The 24343-nt window shown below is 42.7% G+C and overlaps 1 protein-coding gene across 1 annotated transcript in view; it reads left to right on the forward strand.

The window, feature by feature from the left end:
* The window catches only part of LOC136872540 (sodium- and chloride-dependent glycine transporter 1), a 189994-nt gene extending 170254 nt beyond the window's left edge, over positions 1–19740 (forward strand). Inside the window, exon 14 of the mRNA XM_067146341.2 lies at positions 19512–19740. Within this exon, the coding sequence (XP_067002442.2) occupies positions 19512–19673 (162 nt within the window). The 3' untranslated portion in view covers positions 19674–19740. The remainder of the gene's footprint in view (positions 1–19511) is intronic.
* Positions 19741–24343: the final 4603 nt, after the last annotated feature.

Genomic DNA, 24343 nt, shown 5'->3' on the forward strand with positions numbered 1-24343 from the left:
AAAACCGTTTGAAGCACAACAGTGGAATGCAATGGTTAATCTCACGGAAGCCACTCAGTGAACCTACTAATTCGGCCTTGAAAAAAATGACTCAACTACGCAGTACCTCCTAATAGGATACCGGTGGAAGAAATAATTTTAAAGTTGAAATTGCAATCCGACACTTCAGTACCGAATCTGCAGAAGAGATCAAACAGGATATATCATGTCCACTGAAAACCACGAAGCCGCCGACATCCAGCCTGACCAAAGAAGAAATTCGTGCCCTAAAAACAGTGCGTCAAGGTACAGAAATAATAATCTTACCCGCAGACAAAGGTAATAATGACACGCGCCGACTACACACTGAAAATGGAGCAATTACTCACTGAAAATAAGGAATCCTACCAACCGTATAATAACAAACTCCACAGATTAGTACTGAATTCCGGTATTCTACCCGAAATAGAGAAGAAACTGATATCCTCGGACCCGATACCTCCTAAATTGTGTGGCCTCCCAAAAATCCATAAAGAAAGCATAGGCTACCTGTGCGACCTATTGTGAGCGCTATAAGGTCCCCGAGGGCCCGTTACTTAGCCGGACTACTTCAGCCACATATAGGACACACTGAAACATACGTTAAGGACTCCAGAAATTTCATCCAGCACGTTAAGGACCAATCAATCGAAAGAACGGACTTATTAGTAAGTTTTGACGTCCCGTTACTTTTCACGAAGGTGCCACTGGTATTTGCGCTATTAGACCAGAAACTTCCAGAAGACCTGTCAACACTAGCTAAATAATGCTTTAACGCCACGTATTGCTACTTTAACGGGGAGTTCTACGAACAGAAAGAAGGGGCCTCACGGGAGCAATAACCTGCAGCTATTTCTCACCATCTCAACTCTATTCACGTGAATATTCAGTTCACCATAGACATCAAGGTGGACAGAAAACTACCGTTCCTGGATGTCCTAGAAAAACACAACACTAATGGGACGCTGAGTCACGTAGTATACAGGAAACCCACATACTCACCACAACCCATCACAAAAGCAGGCTGTTCTAAAATCATTGATTAACAGGGTCATAGCGATATCGGACGCAGAACACCTCGAAGAAGAGAAAGAACACCTCACGAGAACCCTCAGGAGGACTGGCTACTCGCTCAGTAACATCTAACGAGTTTTTTTTAGAAGATCAGAAGAAAACAAAGAAAAGGCCGCCGCAGATGGAAACGAAGGGGAGGAAGATCTGATCCTCCCGGAAACAGCGATAATTCCATATACTAGAACACAGACAGGATCAGCAAAATACTGGACAAATATGACCTAAGAACCATGTATAAATCACACCGGAAGGTACAAGTCGCCTACTACGAGTAAAAGACATAATAGAATTACAGACTCCTGGATCCTCCCCCCTGTGGGTGGGGGCAGTAGAATAACACCCACGGTATCCCCTGCTTGTCGTAAGAGGCGACTAAAAGTGGCCTCAGGGGCTCTGAGCTTTGGAGCGTGGATTGGCGACCACGGGGCCCTCAGCTAAGTCCTGGCATTGCTTCCACTTGTGCCAGGCTCCTCACTTTCATCTATCCTATCTGACCTCCCTTGGTCAACTCTTGTTCTTTTCCGACCCCGATGCTATTAGGTTTGCGAGGGCTAGGGAGTCTTTCATTTTCACGCCCTTCGTGGGCCTTGTCTTCCTTTGGCCGATATCTTCATTTTTCGAAGTGTCGGACCCTTTCCATTTTTTTCTCTCTGATTAGTGTTATATAGAGGATGGTTGCCTAGTTGTACTTCCTCTTAAAACAATAATCACCACCACCACCACCTCCTGGATCCTACCACATTCAGTGTAACTGCGGAACGTGTTACGTTGGTGAAACGGAACGTGTGATCTCTACCCGCCTTAAAGAAAATATACGGCACGCCAAGAACTTACACATATTTCAGCTGGAGCCAAGATTTCCTGCGTAACTAGACACGAAATACCATTTTATAAGACCAAGATCCTAGCAGCTATCCCATGGAATCTCGAAAGGAAAATCCGTGCGGCTATGGAAGTTAAGAAAAACTCAAACAATATGAATTTAGGGATATAAAAACAGCAATTATTGGATGCCTATCATACATAGATTAATAGATACAAACAGAAATATGAACGTGCCTTTATTTTGCAGACGTAGATTATCCAGAACCAAAACATGTTCGTTTATTTGTTCAGAAACCAAAAATTAAGAAAAAATATACACACGTTTACGATTGATTGTCCCAAACAGACACAGTGGTCCAGAACCGAAAGTCACGGCACTTGAATGCAACTAAAAGCAAACTGAAACTTACAATTAACACTTCTCAGTACTCTGTATTCCCACCTATGGCTCGTAGCACATCAGCAAATCGGCGTGGTATGCTTTTGATATGTCTCCGGATTGCATCCTGGGATATGGCTCCCCATCTTCCAATAATGCTGCTGTCAGCTCCTGAAGTGTGCGGGGTTGCTGTGGGCGATTCTGCATACGCCTATCAAGTTTATCCCACAGATGCTCGATACAATAATTCAGATCGCGGCTACATGCCGGCCTGCCCATTACTTGAATTCTAGCAGCTGCAAGTAAGTCCCTGGTGGCCCTAGCAGAATGTGCAGTGGCTCCATCATGCACTAAAGTGAAATATTGCCTAATATTGTCTGCGATCGGTAGTACACGGTTCTCCAGAACCTCCTGAATGTAGGGTACAGCTGTCAATAGCCCTTGAATGAATACGAGGTCACTTTTATGGTTCACCATCACTTATCCGCCACTGTAAACGACTGTTTCCTGAATGTTGCAAGACAAATTTCGTTCTCCTTGACGTCGCCAGTCTCGAAAACGATCATCATCTGACCCAAAAAGCTGGAATCTGGATTCGTCGGCAAAGAATACTGGAGTACAGTGTCGGGGCTGCCAGTTGACATTCTGTTGTGCAAACTGCAGACGGCATCTTCGGTGATGAGGGGTCAACCGGGCCACTTTATGCGGTCTCCGAGAATTGAGCTGACCTCTCCATAGTCTATTGCGGACTGTCTGTGTATTGATGACCGCCCCATGTGCATTAATTTGCTCACCTCACACGTTCCTGGCTGTACCGCGGTGATTCCGGAGGGCCTGTAAACGAAGAAATCGGCCCTCATCTGGCGTAGTTCTCCATTTTCTCCCTGAATCAGGTCACTGTCTGACATTGTACGTCTCTTTATATCGCTGGCACAACCTGAAGATGACTGATTGAGACACTCCGAGCCTCTCTGCCACTTAACGCTGCGTGCATCCTTCCTGCAATAGGGTTACTGCACGCATGGCATTTTCTGACAGTAAATGTCTTCCCATGTCTTGTGCTCTATCCTGCTTTTACTGCTTACCAATACGACAGCTCACACAGCACCTACAGACGATGCCGTACGTCACGAACCGCTCCTGTTTGGGGTGCGCTCACAAAGTTAACTGCTACGACTGGAGGGTTATATATTTGACTTTAGCATTCTACTAAATTAATGTCACCAAGGGATAAACAGGACAAGCCTGCAGAGCACCATGGATGTGAAACAGCATGCGTGTACGCTAGTTCATTCCAAAGTTGAGGTACTTTATTTTTGTGAGCCGTGTATAAGGCCAAGGTCAGTAACCACTCTCGTAGTGTGATTGCTGCCTGGGAAACTGATTATCTCGGATCGAGTAGGGTTATTTCAGTCGCCTTGATAAAGAATACAGCAATGTATTCGAAACGTCGGCAAACTGTACGGAATGTAGAGAAGAAAACAACACGCTTCGGCCCGAAAGAAGAACTAAATAACTCTCCACACCGTGGAAGCTTAACTTCGATGAATTTTAGTGTATCTCCCCCTGTGGGTGGGGGCAGTAGAATAACACCCACGGTATCCCCTGCCTGTCGTAAGAGGCGACTAAAAGGGGCCACAGGGGCTCTGAACTTTGGAGCGTGGGTTGGCGACCACGTGGCCCTTAGCTGAGTCTTGGCATTGCTTCCACTTACTTGTGCCAGGCTCCTCACTTTATTCTATCCTATCCGACCTCCCTTGGTCAACTCTTGTTCTTTTCCGACCCCGACGCTATTAGGTTTGCGAGGGCTAGGGAGTCTTTCATTTCCACGCCCTTCGTGGCCCTTGTCTTACTTTGGCCGATATCTTCATTTTTCGAAGTGTCGGACCCCTTCCATTTTTTCCCTCTGATTAGTGTTATATAGAGGATGGTTGCCTAGTTGTACTTCCTCATAAAACAATAATCACCACCACCAATCACAACCTTTTAGTGTATCTGGGTCAATATTAGTACTGTGCAGTTTTCCGTTAAAGAATATGGTTTACTTTGAATTTCTGTAATGTTTTCAAATTTTCATGGGTTAGCAACGCTAGGTATATGTCACTGGGCTTCATTGAAAACACTCTTACAGGACAGTTGAAGCCGAAACAGAACAGATTAAGTGATTCGCATGTACCGAAGGCCAGTGGCCGGTGCGACAGAATTCACTGAAGAAAGCGGATATGAGAGAACACTTCAGCACGTGGTGGCACACTGCCGGTATCGACAGTCAGCTAGTAGGCGAAGTGTGGAGCTTCTGACAGGATGGTGAACGATTGTCTAGGCCTCGCTTCAGTATGTTTCTAAACAACTGACACTCGGTGTTCCGGAACAACGGAACATAACTGTGAACTGGCACAGTATGCCGAAACAGGGATATAGTTCCCAGCCCTAGTACAAGGAGGATGGTTACCTAATTGTACTTCCTCCTAAAACGACAATCACAACCAGCACCATACCAAATAGAGATATCCAGTGTGTCAAAATCTGCCCGATAACGGTTTTAAAAAGAGAATTACGCTGTTCCCTACGCTTAGCATAGGATTCATGGACATTGCAAATTCTGCGGTGTAATTATATTCAAAATTCACCACGTACTTTATGGAATGTTTTCAAACACACTTCTTTTCGAATAAATAAATAAATAAATAAATAAATAAATAAATAAATAAATAAATAAATAAATAAATAAATAAATAAGCAGGTGTCCAAGGCATGAGTTTCGTATGAATTATGAGCCTGTTTACAAAGATCTTTCACCTACGAACAGGCTCTCATGTGCGCGAAAATACGTGTTGATAACATTGTAAGATTCATACCTTTAATATCGTCGTAGGTAACAGGTAAACGTGACACGGGTAAACAATATTATTCTAAGGGACAATATTATTATTTTAAAAAATGTTACCGTTGTTCCCCTCAGTACGTATTTTTAGCCTTTGTTTATTCATGTTAGAGGGGCTGCCTGGCCGAGGTGGTAAAGGCGTGCTCGGTTCGCCCGGAAGGACGTGGGTTCGAATCCCCATCAGGATGTCGTAAAATTTAAGAAACGAGATTTCCACTTCCAGAGATGCACATGCCCCTGAGGGTCACTCAGCCTACCCCAAAAATGAGTACCAGATTAATTCCTGGGGGCAAAAGTGGCCGGGTGTAGAGCATACTCTACCCCATCAAGTGACCAGATTACGAATAGTTGAAGCCTTTACCTTCCACCCCTCCAAGGGCCTTCATGGCCTGTACGGAGATGACTTTGCTTTGCTTTTATTCATGTTGTATATAACTAGGATTTATTCACCCTACACTTCCCAGATTTCTGGCTTGCCTCTCAGACAAACTGTACTTAACGTCATTGGCTGATATGTGCAGATCCCTTGCGCGGAAAAATCACTAGGGGAAGTACACATTCCTCCTCTCCTATCTGACCCCCCTGTGGGTGGGGGCGGTAGAATAACACCCACGGTATCTCCTGCCTGTCGTAAGAGGCGACTAAATGGGGCCTCAGGGGTTCTGAACTTTGGACCGTGGGTTGGCGACCACGAGGCCCTCAGCTGAGTTCTGGTATTGCTTCCACTTACTTGTGCCAGGCTCCTCACTTTCATCTATCCTATCCGACCTCCCTTGGTCAACTCTTGTTCTTTTCCGGCCCCGACGCTATTAGGTTTGCGAGGGCTAGGGAGTCTTTCATTTTCACGCCCTTCGTGGCCCTTGTCTTTCTTTGACCGATATCTTCATTTTTCGAAGTGTTGGATCCCTTCCCTTTTTCCCTCTGATTAGTGTTATATAGAGGACGGTTGCCTAGTTGTACTTCCTCTTAAAACAATAATCACCACCACCACCTCCTATCTGACCTCCCTTGGTCAACTCTTGTTCTTTTCCGACCCCGACGCTGTTAGGTTCCGTGGAGTAGGGAGTCTTACATTTTCACGCCCTTAAATACCAATGTTTACATAGAACAGGCAGTAAAGGAAATCAAAGAGAAATTTGGAAATGGAATCACAGTCCAAGGAGAGGAAATCAAAACCTTGAGATTTGCCGATGATATTGTTATTTTATCTGAGACTGCAGAAGATCTCGAGAAGTTGCTGAATGGTATGGATGAAGTCTTAGGTAAGGAGTACAAGATGAAAATAAATAAGTCCAAAACAAAAGTAATGGAGTGCAGTCGAACGAAGGCAGGTGATATAGGAAATATTAGATTAGGAAACGAAGTCTTAAAGGAAGTAGATGAATATTGTTACTTGGGTAGTAAAATAACCAACGATGGCAGAAGTAAGGAGGACATAAAATGCAGACTAGCACAAGCAAGGAAGAGCTTTCTTAAGAAAAGAAATTTGCTCACTTCAAACATTGATATCGGAATTAGAAAGATGTTTTTGAAGACTTTTGTGTGGAGCGTGGCATTGTATGGAAGTGAAACATGGACGATAACTAGCTCAGAAAGAAAGAGAATAGAAGCTTTTGAAATGTGGTGTTATAGAAGAATGCTGAAGGTGAGATGGATAGATCGAATCACGAATGAAGAGATACTGAATCGAATTGGTGAGAGGAGATCGATTTGGCTAAATTTGACGAGAAGAAGAGATAGAATGATAGGACACATCTTAAGACACCCAGGACTTGTTCAGTTGGTTTTTGAAGGAAGTGTAGGTGGCAAGAACGGTAGGGGTAGACCAAGGTATGAATATGACAAACAGATTAGAGCAGATGTAGGATGCAATAGTTACGTAGAAATGAAAAGGTTAGCACAGGATAGGGTGGCATGGAGGGCTGCATCAAACCAGTCTATGGACTGATGACTCAAACACACAACAACAACACAAATACCAACCAGAGTTGCTCAGTGCATTTTAGCACTGTCGGTAGAATAACACCCACGGTATCCCCTGCTTGTCGTAAGAGGCGACTAAAAGGGGCCTCAGGGGCTCTGAACTTAGGAGCGTGGGTTGGCGATCACGGGCCCCCCAGCTGAGTCCTGGCATTGCTTCTACTTACTTGTGCCAGGCTCCTCACTTTCATCTATCCTATCCGACCTCTCTTGGTCATCCCCCTGTGGGTGGGGGCGGTAGAATAACACCCACGGTATCCCCTGCTTGTCGTAAGAGGCGACTAAAAGGGGCCTCAGGGGCTCTGGAATTTGGAGCGTGGGTTGGCGACCACGAGGCCCTTAGCTGAGTCCTGGCATTGCTTCCACTTACTTGTGCCAGGCTCCTCACTTTCATCTATCCTATCTGACCTCACTTAGTCAACTCTTGTTCTTTTCCGACCCCGACGCTATTAGGTTTGCGAGGGCTAGGGAGTCTTTAATTTTCACGCCCTTCGTGGCCCTTGTCTTCCTTTGCCGATACCTTCATTTTTCGAAGTGTCGGACCCATTTTTCTTTCTGATTAGTGTTATATAGAGGATGGTTGCCTAGTTGTACTTCCTCTTAAAACAATAATCACCACCACCACTCTCCCTCTCACTGAAGTCATCTTTGTTTTCAGCATTCTCGTGACATATTCTGTATTCCATTCTGTGTACAGAAGGACTTAATTCCTTACTCTTGATTTCATTGGCTTAAATTTGCCTTAATATTTGTGTTCTGGCAACAAGAATATTATAATAATAATTATTTGGGGATATTAGGTCGTGATATTAATTATCAGCTGACGTGTTTCGATCCTGCGACCAGGATCATCTTCAGAGCAGTAACAAAGCACAATGGCAACTGTCACTCCATAGTAACCAGACTCAAGATAGAGAGACCCTCTTAGAAATATAGTTCATTCTATGGCCTCCAGAATCATGGAGAAAGATGTTGACGGGTTAACTATGGAGGGTAGCCATGATCTACTCAGTATATAGCTGTCACCTTTGTTAAAATTATTCGGGCGTTTAGCAATTTCTATCGCCTCACGAATGATTCTAGGAATAAAATGTTTCTATTTATGAATGACCGAAGTTGCATCAAAAATTATTTTATGGTCATTTTAAATGGCATGTTCTGCCACAGCAGACTTCTCTGGCTGGCAAAGACGTAAGTGCCTGCGATGTTCTTTAACCCTTGTTGCTACCTTCCTACATGTTTGGCCAACATAAACCCATCCACAGGAACAAGAAATCATATATATATTCCAGCGCAGTTTAAAGCAGTAGGATCGTTGATAAATCGCAAACAATTGCTTATGATGATATTAGGTTTAAAATGATTTTGATATTGTGCTCTCTGAGAATATTACCAATCCTATCCGTGACAGATTGTACGTATGGAAAGAAGACCAGACTCAAAGGATGAGAATCACGTGAAAATCTGTCTTTTGGCTTAGGATGTAGCACTTCGTCAATCTGTTTCCTTGAGTAGCCATTGCTCAGAAATGTTCTGGTTAGGAACTCAAGTTCACCGTTTAATTTTTCCTGCTCACAAACCTCCCTTACTCTGCTGATTAGGGTGTTAAGCACAGCACGCTTTTGGCAAGGATGGTGATGACAGGACCCATGAAGATATCTATTAGTACGGGTGGGTTTCCTTCTGATTTCTTAGAAAGCAATACATCCAAGAACGGCAAACATCCTCCACGTTCAGTCTCCATGGTAAATTTAATGTTTTGATGTATGCTATTGAAGTGATCCAAACTTATGGATAATTCGTGTTCACCATGGGGCCAGGTAACAAATGTGTCATCGACATATCTCAACCAAATGGGAGGCTTGAGCGTGCAAGATTGAAGACAACGCTCTTCAAAATCTTGCATACAGAAATTAGCGATGACTGGTGCCAATAGCGATCCCATGGAAACACCATCCATTTGTTCATATATTGTACCACGAAAACTGAAATATGTGGTGGTGAGGACAAGGTGAAACAGATTAACAATGTCACCAGGAAAGAATTTATCCAACAGAGACAAGATGTCCATGATAAACATCCTAGTGAACAGAGACACAATATCAAAACTGAGTAGAATATCGCCAGGGGAAACACGCAGATTGGATAAAATGCCAATAAACTGCGATGAATTACTGATAAATGCCCCTTACCTATGTATGGCTTGAGAAGTTCTCCAAGGTATTTGGCCAGGTTGTATGTAGGGGAACCTATACTGTTAACAATAGGTCTAAGGAGACCTCCGTATTTATGGCTCTTAGGAAGGCCATAAAATCGGGGAACTGTAGAAGCCTGCAGTCGCAAACCACGAGATACATCTTTCGGAATCCAGCTAACTTGAAGAAGAGACGCTGTTTTCTTATCAATGGTGTTGGTAGGATCATTCTTTAGCTCCTTGTAGATGGGATCACTGAGAAGTTCCTCAATCTTGTTATAGTAGTCGACGGTGTTCATAACCATAGTAGCATTGCCTTTATCAGCCCTCAACATCACGAAATCCCTGTTCATTTTCAGTTGTTTAAGACACACCGCTCTTTGGAAGTAAGGTTAGGACGAGGGGGTTTGAAATGTCTGATAATGGTGGCGGTTTCAAGACGAATCTCCGCAGCGATATGATCCGGTAAAGGCTTTAAAGAAGACTCAGCACCACAGATGATCTCCTCCGTCGGAAGCTTAAGTGGTGAAATCGCAAGATGTAATCCCTTCTCGAGCACAGACATAGAAGGCATATCCATATTAGTGGTGGATAGATTACTGTAAACACTACGTAGAATAATTCAAGTTTGGGACAAGAATCCTTCCTCTGGCACATCGATAAACAGGAGAAGCGATGAAAGCGATTAGGAAGCAATGTGAGGTACAAGGTCCAGATGATAGAAAGTGTTCACCTCTAATGTCCGACTTAAAGAAAGGTGAAGCATATAAAGCTCTCCTGAAACAGAATCCAGTTCCCTTCTCAAACCATGAATCCGCTCTCGAATGAGAGCGAAGCTCTCCCTACGTAGATTTCTACGAGCATGTGGCGATCCAATCGGATGCTTTAACACCGCGAATTTAGGGACTTTGTTATTGTCCCGACAATCTACGAGCCTTTTTCAGCCTCAGATGTTCAAAACGATTCATGTCGTAATAAATACTCTCCCCACAGAGTTTAGTAATCTTAATATGTAGATTTTCACGACCACTAAATAACATTATAATTCTTATTTGGGGATATTAGGTCGTGTAATATTAATTATCAGCTGACGTGTTTCGATCCTGCGACCAGGATCGTCTTCAGAGCAGTAACAAAGCACAATGGCAACTGTCACTCCATAGTAACCAGACTCAAGATAGCGACACCCTATTAGAAATATAGTTCATTCCAGGGCCTCCTGAGTCACGGAGAAAGATGTTGACCAGTTAATTATGGAGGGTAGCCACGATCAACTCAGTATATAGCCGTCGCCTTTGTTAAAATTATTCGGGCGTTTAGCAATTTCTATCGCCTCACGAATGATTCTAGGAATAAAATGTTTTTCTTCATAAATGACCTAAGTTGCATCAAAAATTATTTGATGGTCATTATAAATGGCATGTTCCGCCACAGCAGACTTCTCTGACTGGCAAAGACGTAAGTGCCTGCGATGTTCTTTAACACTTGTTTCTACCTTCCTGCATGTTTGGCCAGCATAAACCGATCCACAGGAGCAAGGAATCATATATATTCCAGCGCAGTTTAAACCAATAGGATGTTTGACAGATCGCAAATAATTGCATATGATGATAATAAGCTTAAACATTATTTTTACATTGTGCTGTCTGAGAATATTACCAATCCTATCCGTGACAGATTGTGCGTGTGGAAAGAAAGCCAGAATAAACGGATCAGAATCACATGACAATGTGTATTTTGGCTTAGGATATTAGTACTTCGTCAATCTGTTTCTTTGAGTAGCCATTGCTCAGAAATGTTCTGGTTAGGAACTCAAGTTCACCGTTTAATCTATCCGCATCACAAACCTCCCTTACTCTGCTGATAAGGGTGTTAAGCACAGCACGCTTTTGGCAAGGATGGTGATGAGAAGACCCATGAAGATATATATTAGCATGGGTGAGTTTACGGTAAACCGATGGCCTAAACTTCCACCTGATTTCTTAGAAAGCAAAACATCCAAGAACGGCAAACATCCTCCACGTTCAGTCTCCATGGTAAATTTAATGTTTTGATGTAAGCTATTGAAGTGATCCAATAATATGGATGATTCGTGTTCACCATGGGACCAGATAACAAATTTGTCTCGACATATCTCCGAATTCCATCCTTGACCCTTTTCAATCCGGCTTTTAAAAAGGACAGAGTACCGTGACAGCATTACTGCGAGTTACGGACGATATCAGACATGCAATAGACCAATGGTATGTGACTGTAGCAACACTACTAGGCGTAAGCAGTGCCTTTGGGTTACTAGTACTAGTACTTCCTTGTGAAATCATAACATGCTATCAATTTGTCGCACTTATCAACAACAATTCTGAATTTGATATAGTCCACTACTGCTGATAGTTTGGATTTCTCCTGGTTCCCTCTTGCTTTGGGCACTTCAATCATGTCATAAGCATGTGCAGTGCTCAGCATACGGTATACACGCATATCCATATCTCAATGTACAGTATAAACAGACTACTTGAAAGATGATTGCAGACTGTAGACTCAGTACACTTTCACTCTGGGTAGTACCGAACTGGTCCGGCGGTCAAAACATCTCAAAGATATTTTTGTTCCGTAACGGAAGATCACGCTTGAACTGGTGCGACGGGTAGTTGGCAGGTAGACGCGGGCAGGTGCTAACCTACCTCATTTCTCTAGACCAATTGTCAGTTCTCAGGCAGTCTCAGTGCAGTGTAGTACTAGTAGAAGTGTACAGTGTTTTCCATGTTCAGCGAGAGGGGGTTTAACTTAGTCGTTTTTGAGAACTTTAAATATTCAAAAGGTGACAAGACACAATCGGGTAAAAAGTGGCGATGTTCTAGAAGAAAAGTGTGTTCGGCGCATTTGTTCACACATGACGCGGGAGACATTTTATCAAATACTCTTGATGTGCAAAACCATGAACCCGACCTAAGTAGGTATTACATCTCTAATAGTGAGAAACACAAGCCAGTTGAAACATTACTGGAACCTTCTGCAAAAATCACAAGAAGAGAGACTGCGTCCGCACCGATTCCTTGGCTGGCAATAACATTCGAGATTTTTTTAAAAAAAATGAAGAAATGAACCTAACTTTTAAACCTAAGACCGTAAGAGCCGACTTCAGAAAAGCAATACGTAATGCAGTTGAATCTTTTACGTATGCTGAGGCATGAGGAAGTAGGAGACGCTTATGTGGAAGATCTAAAAATTAAGAACAAGAATGACATGAAAATGTAAATAATATAAAAACAAAATGCAAATATTCTTAACTAGTAAGTTATTTGAAAAAACCGAAAGGCGTTACTAGAAAGATACCCGTGCTTCGCTACGGTTTTAAACTGAAAGTTATTATTCAAAGTTTTACATTTTGGAGAGTCCAATGTCAGCTGAACCTCCCCTGTGGGTGGGGGCGGTAGAATAACACCCACAGTATCCCCTGCCCGTCGTAAGAGGCGACTAAAAGGGTCCCAGGGGCTCTGAACTTAGGAGCGTGGGTTGGCGACCACGGGGCCCTGAGCTGAGTCCTGGCATTGCTTCCACATACTTGTGCCAGGTTCCTCACTTTCATCTATCCTGCCCGACCTTCCTTGGTCAACTCTTGTTCTTTTCCGATCCCGACGCTATTACGTTTGCAAGGGCTAGGGAGTCTTTCATTTTCACTCCCTTCGTGGCCCTTGTCTTTCTTTGGCCGATACCTTCATTTTTCAACGTGTCGGATCCCTTCCATTTTTTCCTTCTGATTAGTGTTATATAGAGGATGGTTGCCTACTTGTACTTCCTCTTAAAACAATAATCACCACCACCACTACCAAAGCTGAGCCTGTAAAATACGCCCTCAGTTCGTACGTCAAACTCTTTTGGGGGAATTATTATTTATTTTCTGATCTAACACTCATTTGAACCCCATTTGAATGTTTTCAACCCTATCTTATTTAACATCTAGGATGTAAAAGTGACCAACCTGTGAAATTTTTATTTTGTACGCCGTACAGTAATGGAGGAATGAATACATTTTTAAGGGGTGAATGTTTTTAAATATTTATTAACATCTAGGGTAAAGAAAACCACCCCCTGTGGGTGGGGGCGGTAGAATAACACCTACGCTATTCCCTGCCTGTCGTAAGAGGCGACTGAAAGGGGCCCCAGAGGCTCTGAACTTTTGAGCGTGGGTTGGGGACCACAGGACCCCTAGCTGAGTCCTGGCATTGCTTCCACTTACTTGTGCCACGCTCTTCAATTTTATCTGTTCTATCCGACCTCCCTTTGTCAACCTTTGTTCTTTTCCGACCCCGACGCCCTTCGTGGCCCTCGTCTTCCTTTGGCCGAAACGTTTATTTATCGAAGTGTCGGATTCCTTCCATTTTTTCTCTCTGGTTAGTGTTATATAGAGGATGGTTGCTTAGTTGTACTTCTTCCTTAAACAATAATCACCACCACCACCACTAAAGAAGACCACCCTTCATAAAAAAAATGGTTTCGAAAGAATAGATATTTTGTTTTTGATTGTCAACCACCATCTACACCCCTTAGGGGAGAAATATAATAAAGTATACGATATTTTACACCTAGGACATGAAAGAATACCCTTCACGTAAAATTACAACTTTGTACGTCAAACGGTTTTAGAGGGATGAATAATTTCGTTTACGGTGCTAACTTCATATAACACTTTAGGGGTGGAGCGTTAAAATATATCCTATTTCACACCTAGGATTTAAAGTATATACCGCTTTTGGGAATTTTGTCTTCGTACGTTAAACCGTTTCGGAGGAAGGAATGAATATATTTGTTTTCGGATCTTAACCCCCATTTAACTTTTTGAACGGTAAAACTTGTTTCAAACCTTTTGTTATTTAACACTTAGGACTTCATTTGAAATTTTAACTTCATCATTCAAACGGTCTCATATAAATGCATATTTTTGTCATCATTCCTCACCCTCCAGTCAAAATCCCGTTATTGTTTCAAGTCCTCTTAAAAATAATAAAAATAATTCAATTCCCTTTACACCTCCTTTAAGTAGATTCCGCCCCCCCCCCCCCCTCCCTCGCCACAAAATACGTTTGTCTTTATTTTTAAAGGAGATTCCAAATATCAGTTTTATCGTCCGTAACACCCTTTGTTTTCGAGATATAAGTATCCTTAAATAAAGAATTCAACTCATTTTCAATTCATTTATTCCCCCTAATTGGATTTTCCGGAAACAAAACATACGCGTTTCTTTAGTTTTGAGGGAGATTCCAAATGTCAATTTTCATGTCTGTAATATCTTTAGTTTTGGAGATATATGTATCCTCATAAAACGAATTCAACCCCTTTTTCAGTCCTTTTTACAACCCCCGCCCCTTAAGTGTTTTTCCGAAAGAAAATATAGCCCACGTGTTACTTTATTTACAAAAAGATTAAAATACCATTTTTTACGTCTGTAATATACTAAGTTTTTGAGGTATACTGTAGATATGCTTAATTTTAAAATTCACCCCATTTAACACTTCCCCATAAGTGAATTTTCAGAAAACAAATTATGCGTGTTCCGTCATTTTTACAGGAAATTCCAAATACAAATTTTCACGCCTGTAAAATGTTGTTTTTGAGATATATTTTTGATGTATTCATTTTAAAATTTCATCCCCTTTGTCACTCCTGTTTACCCCCTTTTAATAGATTTTCCAATAACAAAGAAATGCGTGTTTCTTGATTTTTAAACGAGATTCCAAATAACAATTTGAATGTCTTTAAACTGTTAAGTTTTGAGATATAGATACACTCATTTTAAAAATTCACCCCCATAGCAACGGAATATTCAAAATTCTTCCCTTAGTGAGCACCTACATTGTAATATAAATTTATTCTCAAAATTTGATTTCTTTATGTCCAGCAGTTTTGGCTCGGCGATGATGAATCCATCAGTCAATCAGTCAGTCAGTCAGTCAGGACATAGTATTTTATATACCGGGTCTCCCAGAAAAACACCGACAACGCTTAGTATGTTGTGCGAGAAGGCAAACGGATCCGTTTTCAAGGAGGAACCCATATCCAGAAACGCACGGCTTGGACGCTGTAGCGCATCGAAGTGTGAGATGGGTGTGCGTTCCGCATGTCATCAATAAACCCAACATGAGTAGCACATCTGGCTCAATACAAATGGGGTTCGAACTGTGTTCCTCCTACGTTATTGCAGAGCCTACATCGGCGGTGCTGAACTTTACACATATGACCCAATACGTGCGGTTGTATTTGAAATATTTCTATCGCTCCGCGAAGTCGAGCAATAAGGTCCTGCGCTGACGTTACAGGAGTGTCGTACACCATGATCTTCAGATTACCTACATTGAACTATCCGGCTTCTTTTACTTGTCTCTCGATGGCCGCCAACGTGGAATGATGTGGGGCACGTCTGTTTGGAAAACATTCCGCATTCAACCTTGCAGCAGCTCTACCATTGCAATCCGCTTTGCCGTACGCAAGCACTATGTCGGTCCGCAGCTGTGTACTGGTACATATCGCACTGCTGTTAACAACGTTACTGCACTAGCAGACTACAGTACACAAGTAACGCGGTAGGATGCGCGTCAAGGACTGTGTAGAGGAATGTAGCACATGAGCAGGAATGCTATTAGGCTGAAGTCGTCCCTCCGCAGTAGACAGATGGCTACATGATCACATATCTTCCGTATTAACAAATTATCACAAACATTCTCAGACTTCGACGCTCTCCAGCGCCCAAACAGTGCATTTCCGGACAGGGGCTCCTTCTTGAAAACCGCTCAGTCCGCCATCCCGCATTACATACTAAAACTTGTCGGTGTTTTAGGAGACACCCTGTATATCAGTTTGACAAAGCCGAATGGCCGCTACATATATTTACTAATATTGTACTGACAAAGCCAAAAAGCCACTACATATGTTTACTATATTGTCCTGCGTAATTTTATTGGGACAGTTGGTGAAATACTGTACATATAAGGCCAACAAAGCTTCTTCGATCCAAGGAAGACGTTATAAGTTATTTGCATATGCCGAAAGGCCGCTATATATATTTACTATATGGTCCTGTGTCATTTTATTGAGACTGTTGGTATAATATACGAGCGGACTATCCTTTGTTTTGATATGTTAGCGTCGGACCAGTTCGACCCACCCCCTGTGCTAACCGTCGGACAAGTTCGACCCCAATAAATGGTTGATCTCCAAATTCCTATAACCATCGGACCAATTCGACAACACCCTTCATTCTAAATCTGTGAAGTAATATAATCCATCATTAGAACACACGTGCATAAATTTGAGCTTATCTAACCGGAGCGAGCGAGGAGTACGTATGTCAGAAATTAAGTGCCCGACTCGTTGGCTGACTGGTCAGCGTACTGGCCTTCGGTTCAGAGAGTCCCGGGTTCGATTCCCGGCCGGGTCGTGGATTTCAACCTTCATTGGTTAATTCCAGTGGATTGGAGGCTGGGTGTCTGTGCTGTCCCCAACATCCCTGCAACTCACGCATTACACACAACACTATCCTCCACCACAATAACACGCTGTTACCTACACATGGCAGATGCCGCCAACACTCATCGCAGGGTCTGCCTTACAAGAGCTGCACTCGGTTAGAAATTGCCACCCGAAATTATTATGATGATTATTATTATAGCAATTAGGTAAGATCTAGCTGAGTGCACATGGCTACGAAACATTATCCCTAGGTTGCACCACCAATGACTATCGACCGATGACACCACCTATCGATAGTAAAGGAAATCGACAACACCTTAAAACAAAAAACTAATTCGATAACGTGAATAGCTTTCAAGTGGCTAAATTTCAAATCTCGTGGTAGTATTACTAACAGCGACACTCGGGCGCATAGAGTTATTAAATGTTTTCAAAGAATTTGGAAATTTATCGAATATTTCCCTGATCATTCATTCCTGTCCCATACTTCTCGTCCTATAAGTGGATACCAGTCCCAGTTTGTCCTCTAGAATTCCACTTTCATCTTCAAATTATGATTTTTCCACTTTTAAAATCTTCGCTCAAGCTTCTTCCACAGCATCTCTCTGCTTACAGCTCGAAACATACCACGTAGTCGAGCATCTCGTCTCCTTACTCCCAAGTGTTCACAGCCCAAACTTTGCAACATTTTCGTAACACAACTATTTTGTCGGAAATCACCAATAACAAATCGAGCTGCTTTCCTTTGGATACCCGCTGTGGGTGGGGGCGGTAGAGTAACACCCACAGTATCCCCTGCCTGTCGTAAGAGGCGACTAAAAGGGTCCCCAGGGGCTCTGAACTTTGGAGCGTGGGTTGGCAACCATGGGGGCCCTTAGCTGAGTCCTGGCTTGCTTCCACTTACTTCTGCCAGGCTCCTCACTTTCATCTATATCAGACCTCACTTGGTCAACTCTTGTTCTTTTCCGACCCCGACGGTATTACGTATGGAGGCCTAGGGAGTCTTTCATTTTCACGCCCTTCTCGGCCCTTGTTTTTCTTTGGCCGATACCTTCATTTTTCGAAGTGTCGGACCCCTTCCAATTTTTCTCTCAGATTAGTGTTATATAGAGGATGGTTGCCCAGTTGTACTTCCTCCTAAAACAATAATCACCACCACCACCTTTCCTTTGGATCTTTCCCAGTTCTGTATCAAGTAGTCCTGGTGTGAATCCCATACACTGCAACCATACTGTAATTGGTGTCTTACCCGAGACTTTATATCATCATAACCATGTGAAGAGGTCCGTAACCTTTCTTAACAACCTCTTTTAATAGATAACCCCAATGAAGATAATTCCGTACACAGTATTAACACCTAGGTACTTACAGTGTTCCCCATGAGGTACAATCACCCCTTCAATACAGTAATTAAAACGGAGAGGACCCTTACTCTTAGTGAAGCTCACAACTTAAATTTTTATCCCATTTACTGTCATAAATAGCAATGGATGCAGTAACATAAACTATAGCCCACACCGCACAACACTTTGGAGATCGATTTCCCGTAGCTTCCGACTTGTTCGACAACCTACAGGACTGTAATAACGCTAAGATACGTATCAAGAGAGTGTCTCATGAGGCGGAAACTAGATTCAAGTCTCTCGTCCCTGTGGCGCTATACACGCCGAGATTTGTTGCTAGTTTTGTGGGAAGAATATTACAGGAGTTCCTCCAGCAGAAAAAATGTTTGCTATGGGTATAGGTTTTGGTGTTTGAGGAAAATTAGACGGAAGAAACCAACAATATCGTCTGAAAAATGGTTAAAAAGGAGAGTAAATTACTCTCATGTTTTGCTTTTTACGGAGTTAGCGGATACTGCCCCAGAAGGTTTCTTTAATTATTTGAAAATGGATGTTCAAATATGTTACACTTTGTTAGAATTGGTAGGCCTTGAAATTCAAGAACGGGATACAATTATAAGGAAATCAGTGATTGCCGAGGAAGGACTAGTGGTAACATTGAGGTGCCCGTTCTCTTGGACTTGCGAATTTTATTCATTTCGCGCCGGAATGCACATCGGATATTGCGAAATTTCTAGATCCAAACTCTGTAACAGCCTCAGGGAAACGATTCCGACAAAACGTAATGAAAATTTCGTACGCATTGTTTCTGGCACGTGTTTCACAATAACTTTGAATCACATAAACCTGCGTACTTTAGGTAGGATTTTATAAATTTTTACCTAAGTGCACGCTCAGATATTTCTCCGCTCATGATCATTTTTCAAAGCAATATGCAGAAAATCGCAGTGAGGCAGAGTGATATACGCGATACCTCCCTACACACATGTAAACCGGCTCAGACTTGTATCTGTCTCAAGGTCTTGTCCAGAACGAGAGACGTGAAACCTGCTCCGTTTCGTCACGATACCACATTAGACAAGTTGTGTCAACGCCACACACGATAAAACTGCTAGATACGCGTTTCAGGAGACAGTCTCTTGATACATACCTCAGCGTGTATGGCCCGCTTATGGACAATGTGTGAGACGCAAAGCTGCACATTCTGAACACATGCAGTACCGACGCAATTAGATTAATGTTGCCATCGTCTCCAAGCATGTAATAATAACAAACCATTTGTAATTTCAGTACCGTTTGTTTTGCCACATTCTATATAGAGGTGTTATTATTTGTATTGTTGTTTTTCAGAGGTTACTTACGAACTTGAGGCCAGCGGAGAACTGGGGACCAGATCTTCCAGAGCACCGCTCTGAATGGCTACAAACGATCGAAAGGGAAGAAGGAATTCAAGAGATGGGAGAGCGGCGAGATCACGGAGGACAGAAAAAGGCTCAACAAGAAGAGGAGTAGAAGAAATGGGAAGAGTAATTTCACACCGGTGCGTCGAACAGAACAGGTTATCCAACTGATGTAAATTAAATTTCAATAAAATATTTCGTGATAAATATTATTATTGAAATATTTAACTATGTTTATTTCCTCTCCTCTCTCTTTTCCCCAGTGGATGGTGGCGGTAAAATAACATTCATGATATCCCCTGCCTGTCGTAAGAGGCGAATAAAAAGTGCACCACGGGCTCTTAAGTAGGGAGCATGGGTTGGCGACCACTGGACCCTTAAATGAGCACTGGCATTGGTTCAACTTACTTGTGCCAAGCTCCTCATTTTCATCTATCCAATCAGACCTCCCTTCGTCAACTCTTTTACATTTACGACCCTGGCCATAGGTTTGGGAATCCTAGGGAGTTTTCCATATTTATGTTCTTCGAGACCCTTGTGTTTCTTTGGCCAATACCTTCATTTTTCGAAGTGTCGGATCCCTTCAATTTATTTCCTCTGATTATTGTTAATAGAGGATGGTTGACAAAGCTGTACTTCCTCTTAAAACTGCAATCACCACCGCCACTTCCCCTCCTCTCTCTCTCTCTCTTTACCTAGAGTTTGGGCAACCACAGACCTAATTTCCAAAGTAGATTCTGACTGCAAAACCCCCCGTGGATGGGGGCAGGATAATAACACCCACAGTATTCTCTGCCTGTCACCTCTGACTGCAAAGACGTTGAAGTGTTTTACTGCAAGCAGTGGTGTCAGGCGAACCACACGGCCGTCTCTTCCTGCATGTTTACCATATAAGCTGTGTATAGAGTATAACCCCCTGTGGGTGGGGGCGGTAGAATAACACCCACGGTATCCCCTGCCTGTCGTAAGAGGCGACTAAAAGGGGCCCCAAGGGCTCTGAACTTTGGAGCATGGGTTGGCGACCACGGGGGCCACAGCTGAGTCCTGGCATTGCTTCCACTTACTTGTTCTGGGCTCCTCACTTTCATCTATCCTATTCGACCTCTCTTGGTCAACTCTTGTTCTTTTCCGACCCCGACGCTATTAAGTTTGCGAGGGCTAGGGAGTCTTTCATGTTCACGCCCTTCGTGGCCCTTGTCTTTCTTTGACCCATATCTTCAATTTTCGAAGTGTCAGATCCCTTCCATTTTTTCCCTCTGATTAGTGTTATATGGAGGATGGTTGCCCAGTTGTACTTCCTCTTAAAACAATAATCACCACCACTCACCACCGTATAGAGAATAGCTTGCATTTGGGAGATAGTGGATTCGAACTTCACTGTCGGCAGCCCTGAATATGGTTGTCCGTGATTTCCCATTTCCACTACCCCTGTGGGTAGGGGCGGTAGGATAACACCCACGGTATTCCCTGCCTGTCGTAAGAGGCGACTAAAAGGGCCACCAGGACTCTTAAAAGGAAGCGAAGGTTGGTGATAACGGTACCTTCAACTGAGTCCTGGCATTGTTTCCACTTAATTGTGCCAGGCTTCTCACATTCATCTAGGCCCAGCCTCTCCGTCCTCACTTGGTCAATCCCACAGTGCGTGGGCTCTTCTATGTGGCATAGAGCTTTCGTCCCAGATACTAAAAGCACATTCCCTAAGCACTCAGGCGTCGACATGCTAGCATGATGTAGTCTGAGTTGAGGCAGAATAAGCTGTCAGGCCGCACGGCAAAAAAGTAGCTACCAATGCCTTATGCCGTAACCGCCAAAGCTATTTGTCCGCGAGACCTTATTTGTGACAGAATTTGACTAACCAGAAAAGTTTTCCCCGTATTTCCAAGCCTCTGTCCGCACTCTAAATTGTGTCGTGGGCAGACCACTACTTAAGTTTAGAAGGGGCTCATTGGCGTTGATTTTATTATTATTTATTATTTATTTATTATACTCTGAATCAGGTCTCCGTGAGTGTTAAAGTATCTTTGGTTTGTAGTTTATGCTCTTTCGAGCGTACCTTCATAAATTATTATTAACCTTTGTCATAGCTCCTCTCCGCACAGTACCAACTCCAAGTATCTCTAGTGACACTGACCTCTGGAACAGGTAGGTCGAAACTGTCCACAGTTCTTCCACAGGACTGAGCATTTCTGTGTCAAGGGCGAGTAGAATCCGATCATAAATGTCGTGCTTTAAATTACTTGAGGCTTCTGTGGCTCTGGCTCCGTGCAAATAATCTTCTGAGAGGTCCTCTCTGAAATTCGTCCATAGTTGTAGAGGTTCGGACACTTCCCAGAAGATTAAGATTTCTTAGTTCTCTGGGAGAGTATGTGAAGTATGTATCTGCGAGAGACTGCTTTCATTGATGGTTGACCTCGAGTAATCCAAGAGTCTTGCACAATGATTGTTAATCAGGATTAACATAGCCACTCATTGTCTGGAGGGCTTGGTAGGACGTGGGCCGTCTCGCGTGATGGAGCAGTAGCCACAGCTAGAAACATTCCCTGTCGTTCATGTGAACTGTGTAGACTCGACCAATATTATTTGACTTCCTCACCTTAGCGAACACGTGTACAACAGCACTTTCCTTTCGGTGGGAGAAATCTTTATTGTTCCATGTGTAGTATGATGGAACCTCAGGGTACAAACAAAATCTTGGTGATGTCATCTGTGCTGCAAATATTCGAAAAAGCAGTGAATGTCGTAGGAAGTAAACCGCCGTGTTGGACGTTATTAGGGTCGAAATACAAGCATTGGCCATTGTCCACGTGGATTGCCAGCTGGACCACATTGGGCTCCCTGCCATGGATTTGGAAAAAGGAATCTCCACACAGCTTCATAACTGCTAATGTTTCTTCACGTGTGGTACTGCAAAATCTCGTCCATCACATTTTGAACAGTGAACGTTGTCTGATCTGATCCTTTATTAATATACTTCATATATTTGATAGATGTCACAGAATAACAGTATTCGACATTGATGCAGGCCTTGATCGTTCTACAACCAGTGGTACCACCTAGCGGTTCTCAACAGTGATGGCTCTTGGTCTACCAATCATCTCGAAAGAGCCCCTCCGTCTGCAGGGCTCCTCCGCTTGCAGGTACGGTATCCGTCTTTGTCTGTTTGAGTTTCCTTTACGATCTTCTTAGCATAGTTTTTTGAGCATTGGTCGTCTTTCATGCATGGATAGTTGTAATTCATAGCACCACAGAACCAATCAAGCATATTGGATTTCACGATGGGTTGATGACAGGTTCAGGGAGTTCACTAGAGAAGATAGAATCAATAACATTAGCTTCAATTTGTTCCTAGCCTTATCAATATACGTGCGTGCGGAAAACCCTGTTTCTGTCATTTGACCGATGTGGCACCGGATAGATCCAAATGTTCTTCCTTTATGAGATGTCTCATTTGTAACATCACCTTCAATGGAACGCTCTTGTAACAATGAGCGTTTTAGTGCACGAACAGCTCAAATTCAATAACATCTCTCACCGCTCACCACCCTCTAGGACCCCGGTACCACCTAGGGGTGATGAGGTGAAAAACCTTATCCACCAGGGAGAGAGAAAAAGAGAGAGAGAAAAAAGGACGAAGAGAGAGAGAGAGAGAGAGAGAGAGAGATAGAGAGAGAGAGAGAGAACGAGAGAGAGAGACCCTGGCGAGAAGGTTGCTAGCGTGTCCGCCCCAAAATGGGAGTTATAGCGAACACGAGGAAGGGTGAAGGGCACAAGAAGAGCAACAACAAGTACAGTCACAATATTAAAAACAAGAACCATAGAAAACTTACCGGAAACAGCGGAGGAAGACGACTAAAAGGCCGTGGAAGTTAATCAGTGGCAGTGCTCCACCGAACGTGGCGAATGAAAACCAGCATTTACATGAAGTTTAAAAAAAATTTAATTGAAGGGCAAATGGTAGGTAACAAACCAAGTCATTAAGTAGATAAAGCCTAAGTTTATTTTTAAAACGTAATGCCAAAATGTAAATAAAATCAACGTAAGGTTGAAAAATGGAAAAGGAAACTAACAATAAGTAAAATAAATTAGAATATACCCAGGTGGGGTTTAAAAGAAAATTAATTCATTACTAAATAACAATTAATGAAAATAAATACACTTTAACAGATAATAAATAGAGAACTTGATGAAAACAACAAGAAAGAAAGGGTGACCTCCGTACCTAATTAAATGTGATCAGAAAACAACGGAAAACCAATAGACTTTCTTACATAAATGTTACCTTTAAATTAAATGTGATCGATCACGGATAGTTAAATAAATTTAAAAAAAAAATATTAAGTTAACAATTATTCCATAAAATGGATCTTCAACGCGGTCGCTTCTCATAATTACCAAATTTGAAATCGTTCAGTTTCCACCAAGGACAGTTTCCAAGACAAACAGAATTTTACGTTAAAATACCTCCTCACGCGGGGCAAGGAAATGGTAACACAAACATTAAAGGAGGAGAAAATAAATAAATTAATTTAAACAGGAAACGATGCACTCTACCCCGAAATATATAATTCAAGATCCACACAGGGTCAACACGCCAGACAACACTTAACCCGACAACAATACACACCAAAACGTTGCCAAGGTAACACCAAAACAAAAGCAACGCCTCCAAAAACACGGAGGAAAACAGGCTAGAGAAAAATTTTAATTCACCCAAAACCCCAGAAGGGGGAGGGGAGAAGAAAACATACCAAACAAATTAGAAAACAAAACACAGGAAAGCAA

Source organism: Anabrus simplex, chromosome 4 (genome assembly GCF_040414725.1).
Source record: "Anabrus simplex isolate iqAnaSimp1 chromosome 4, ASM4041472v1, whole genome shotgun sequence".
NCBI lineage: Eukaryota > Metazoa > Arthropoda > Insecta > Orthoptera > Tettigoniidae > Anabrus > Anabrus simplex.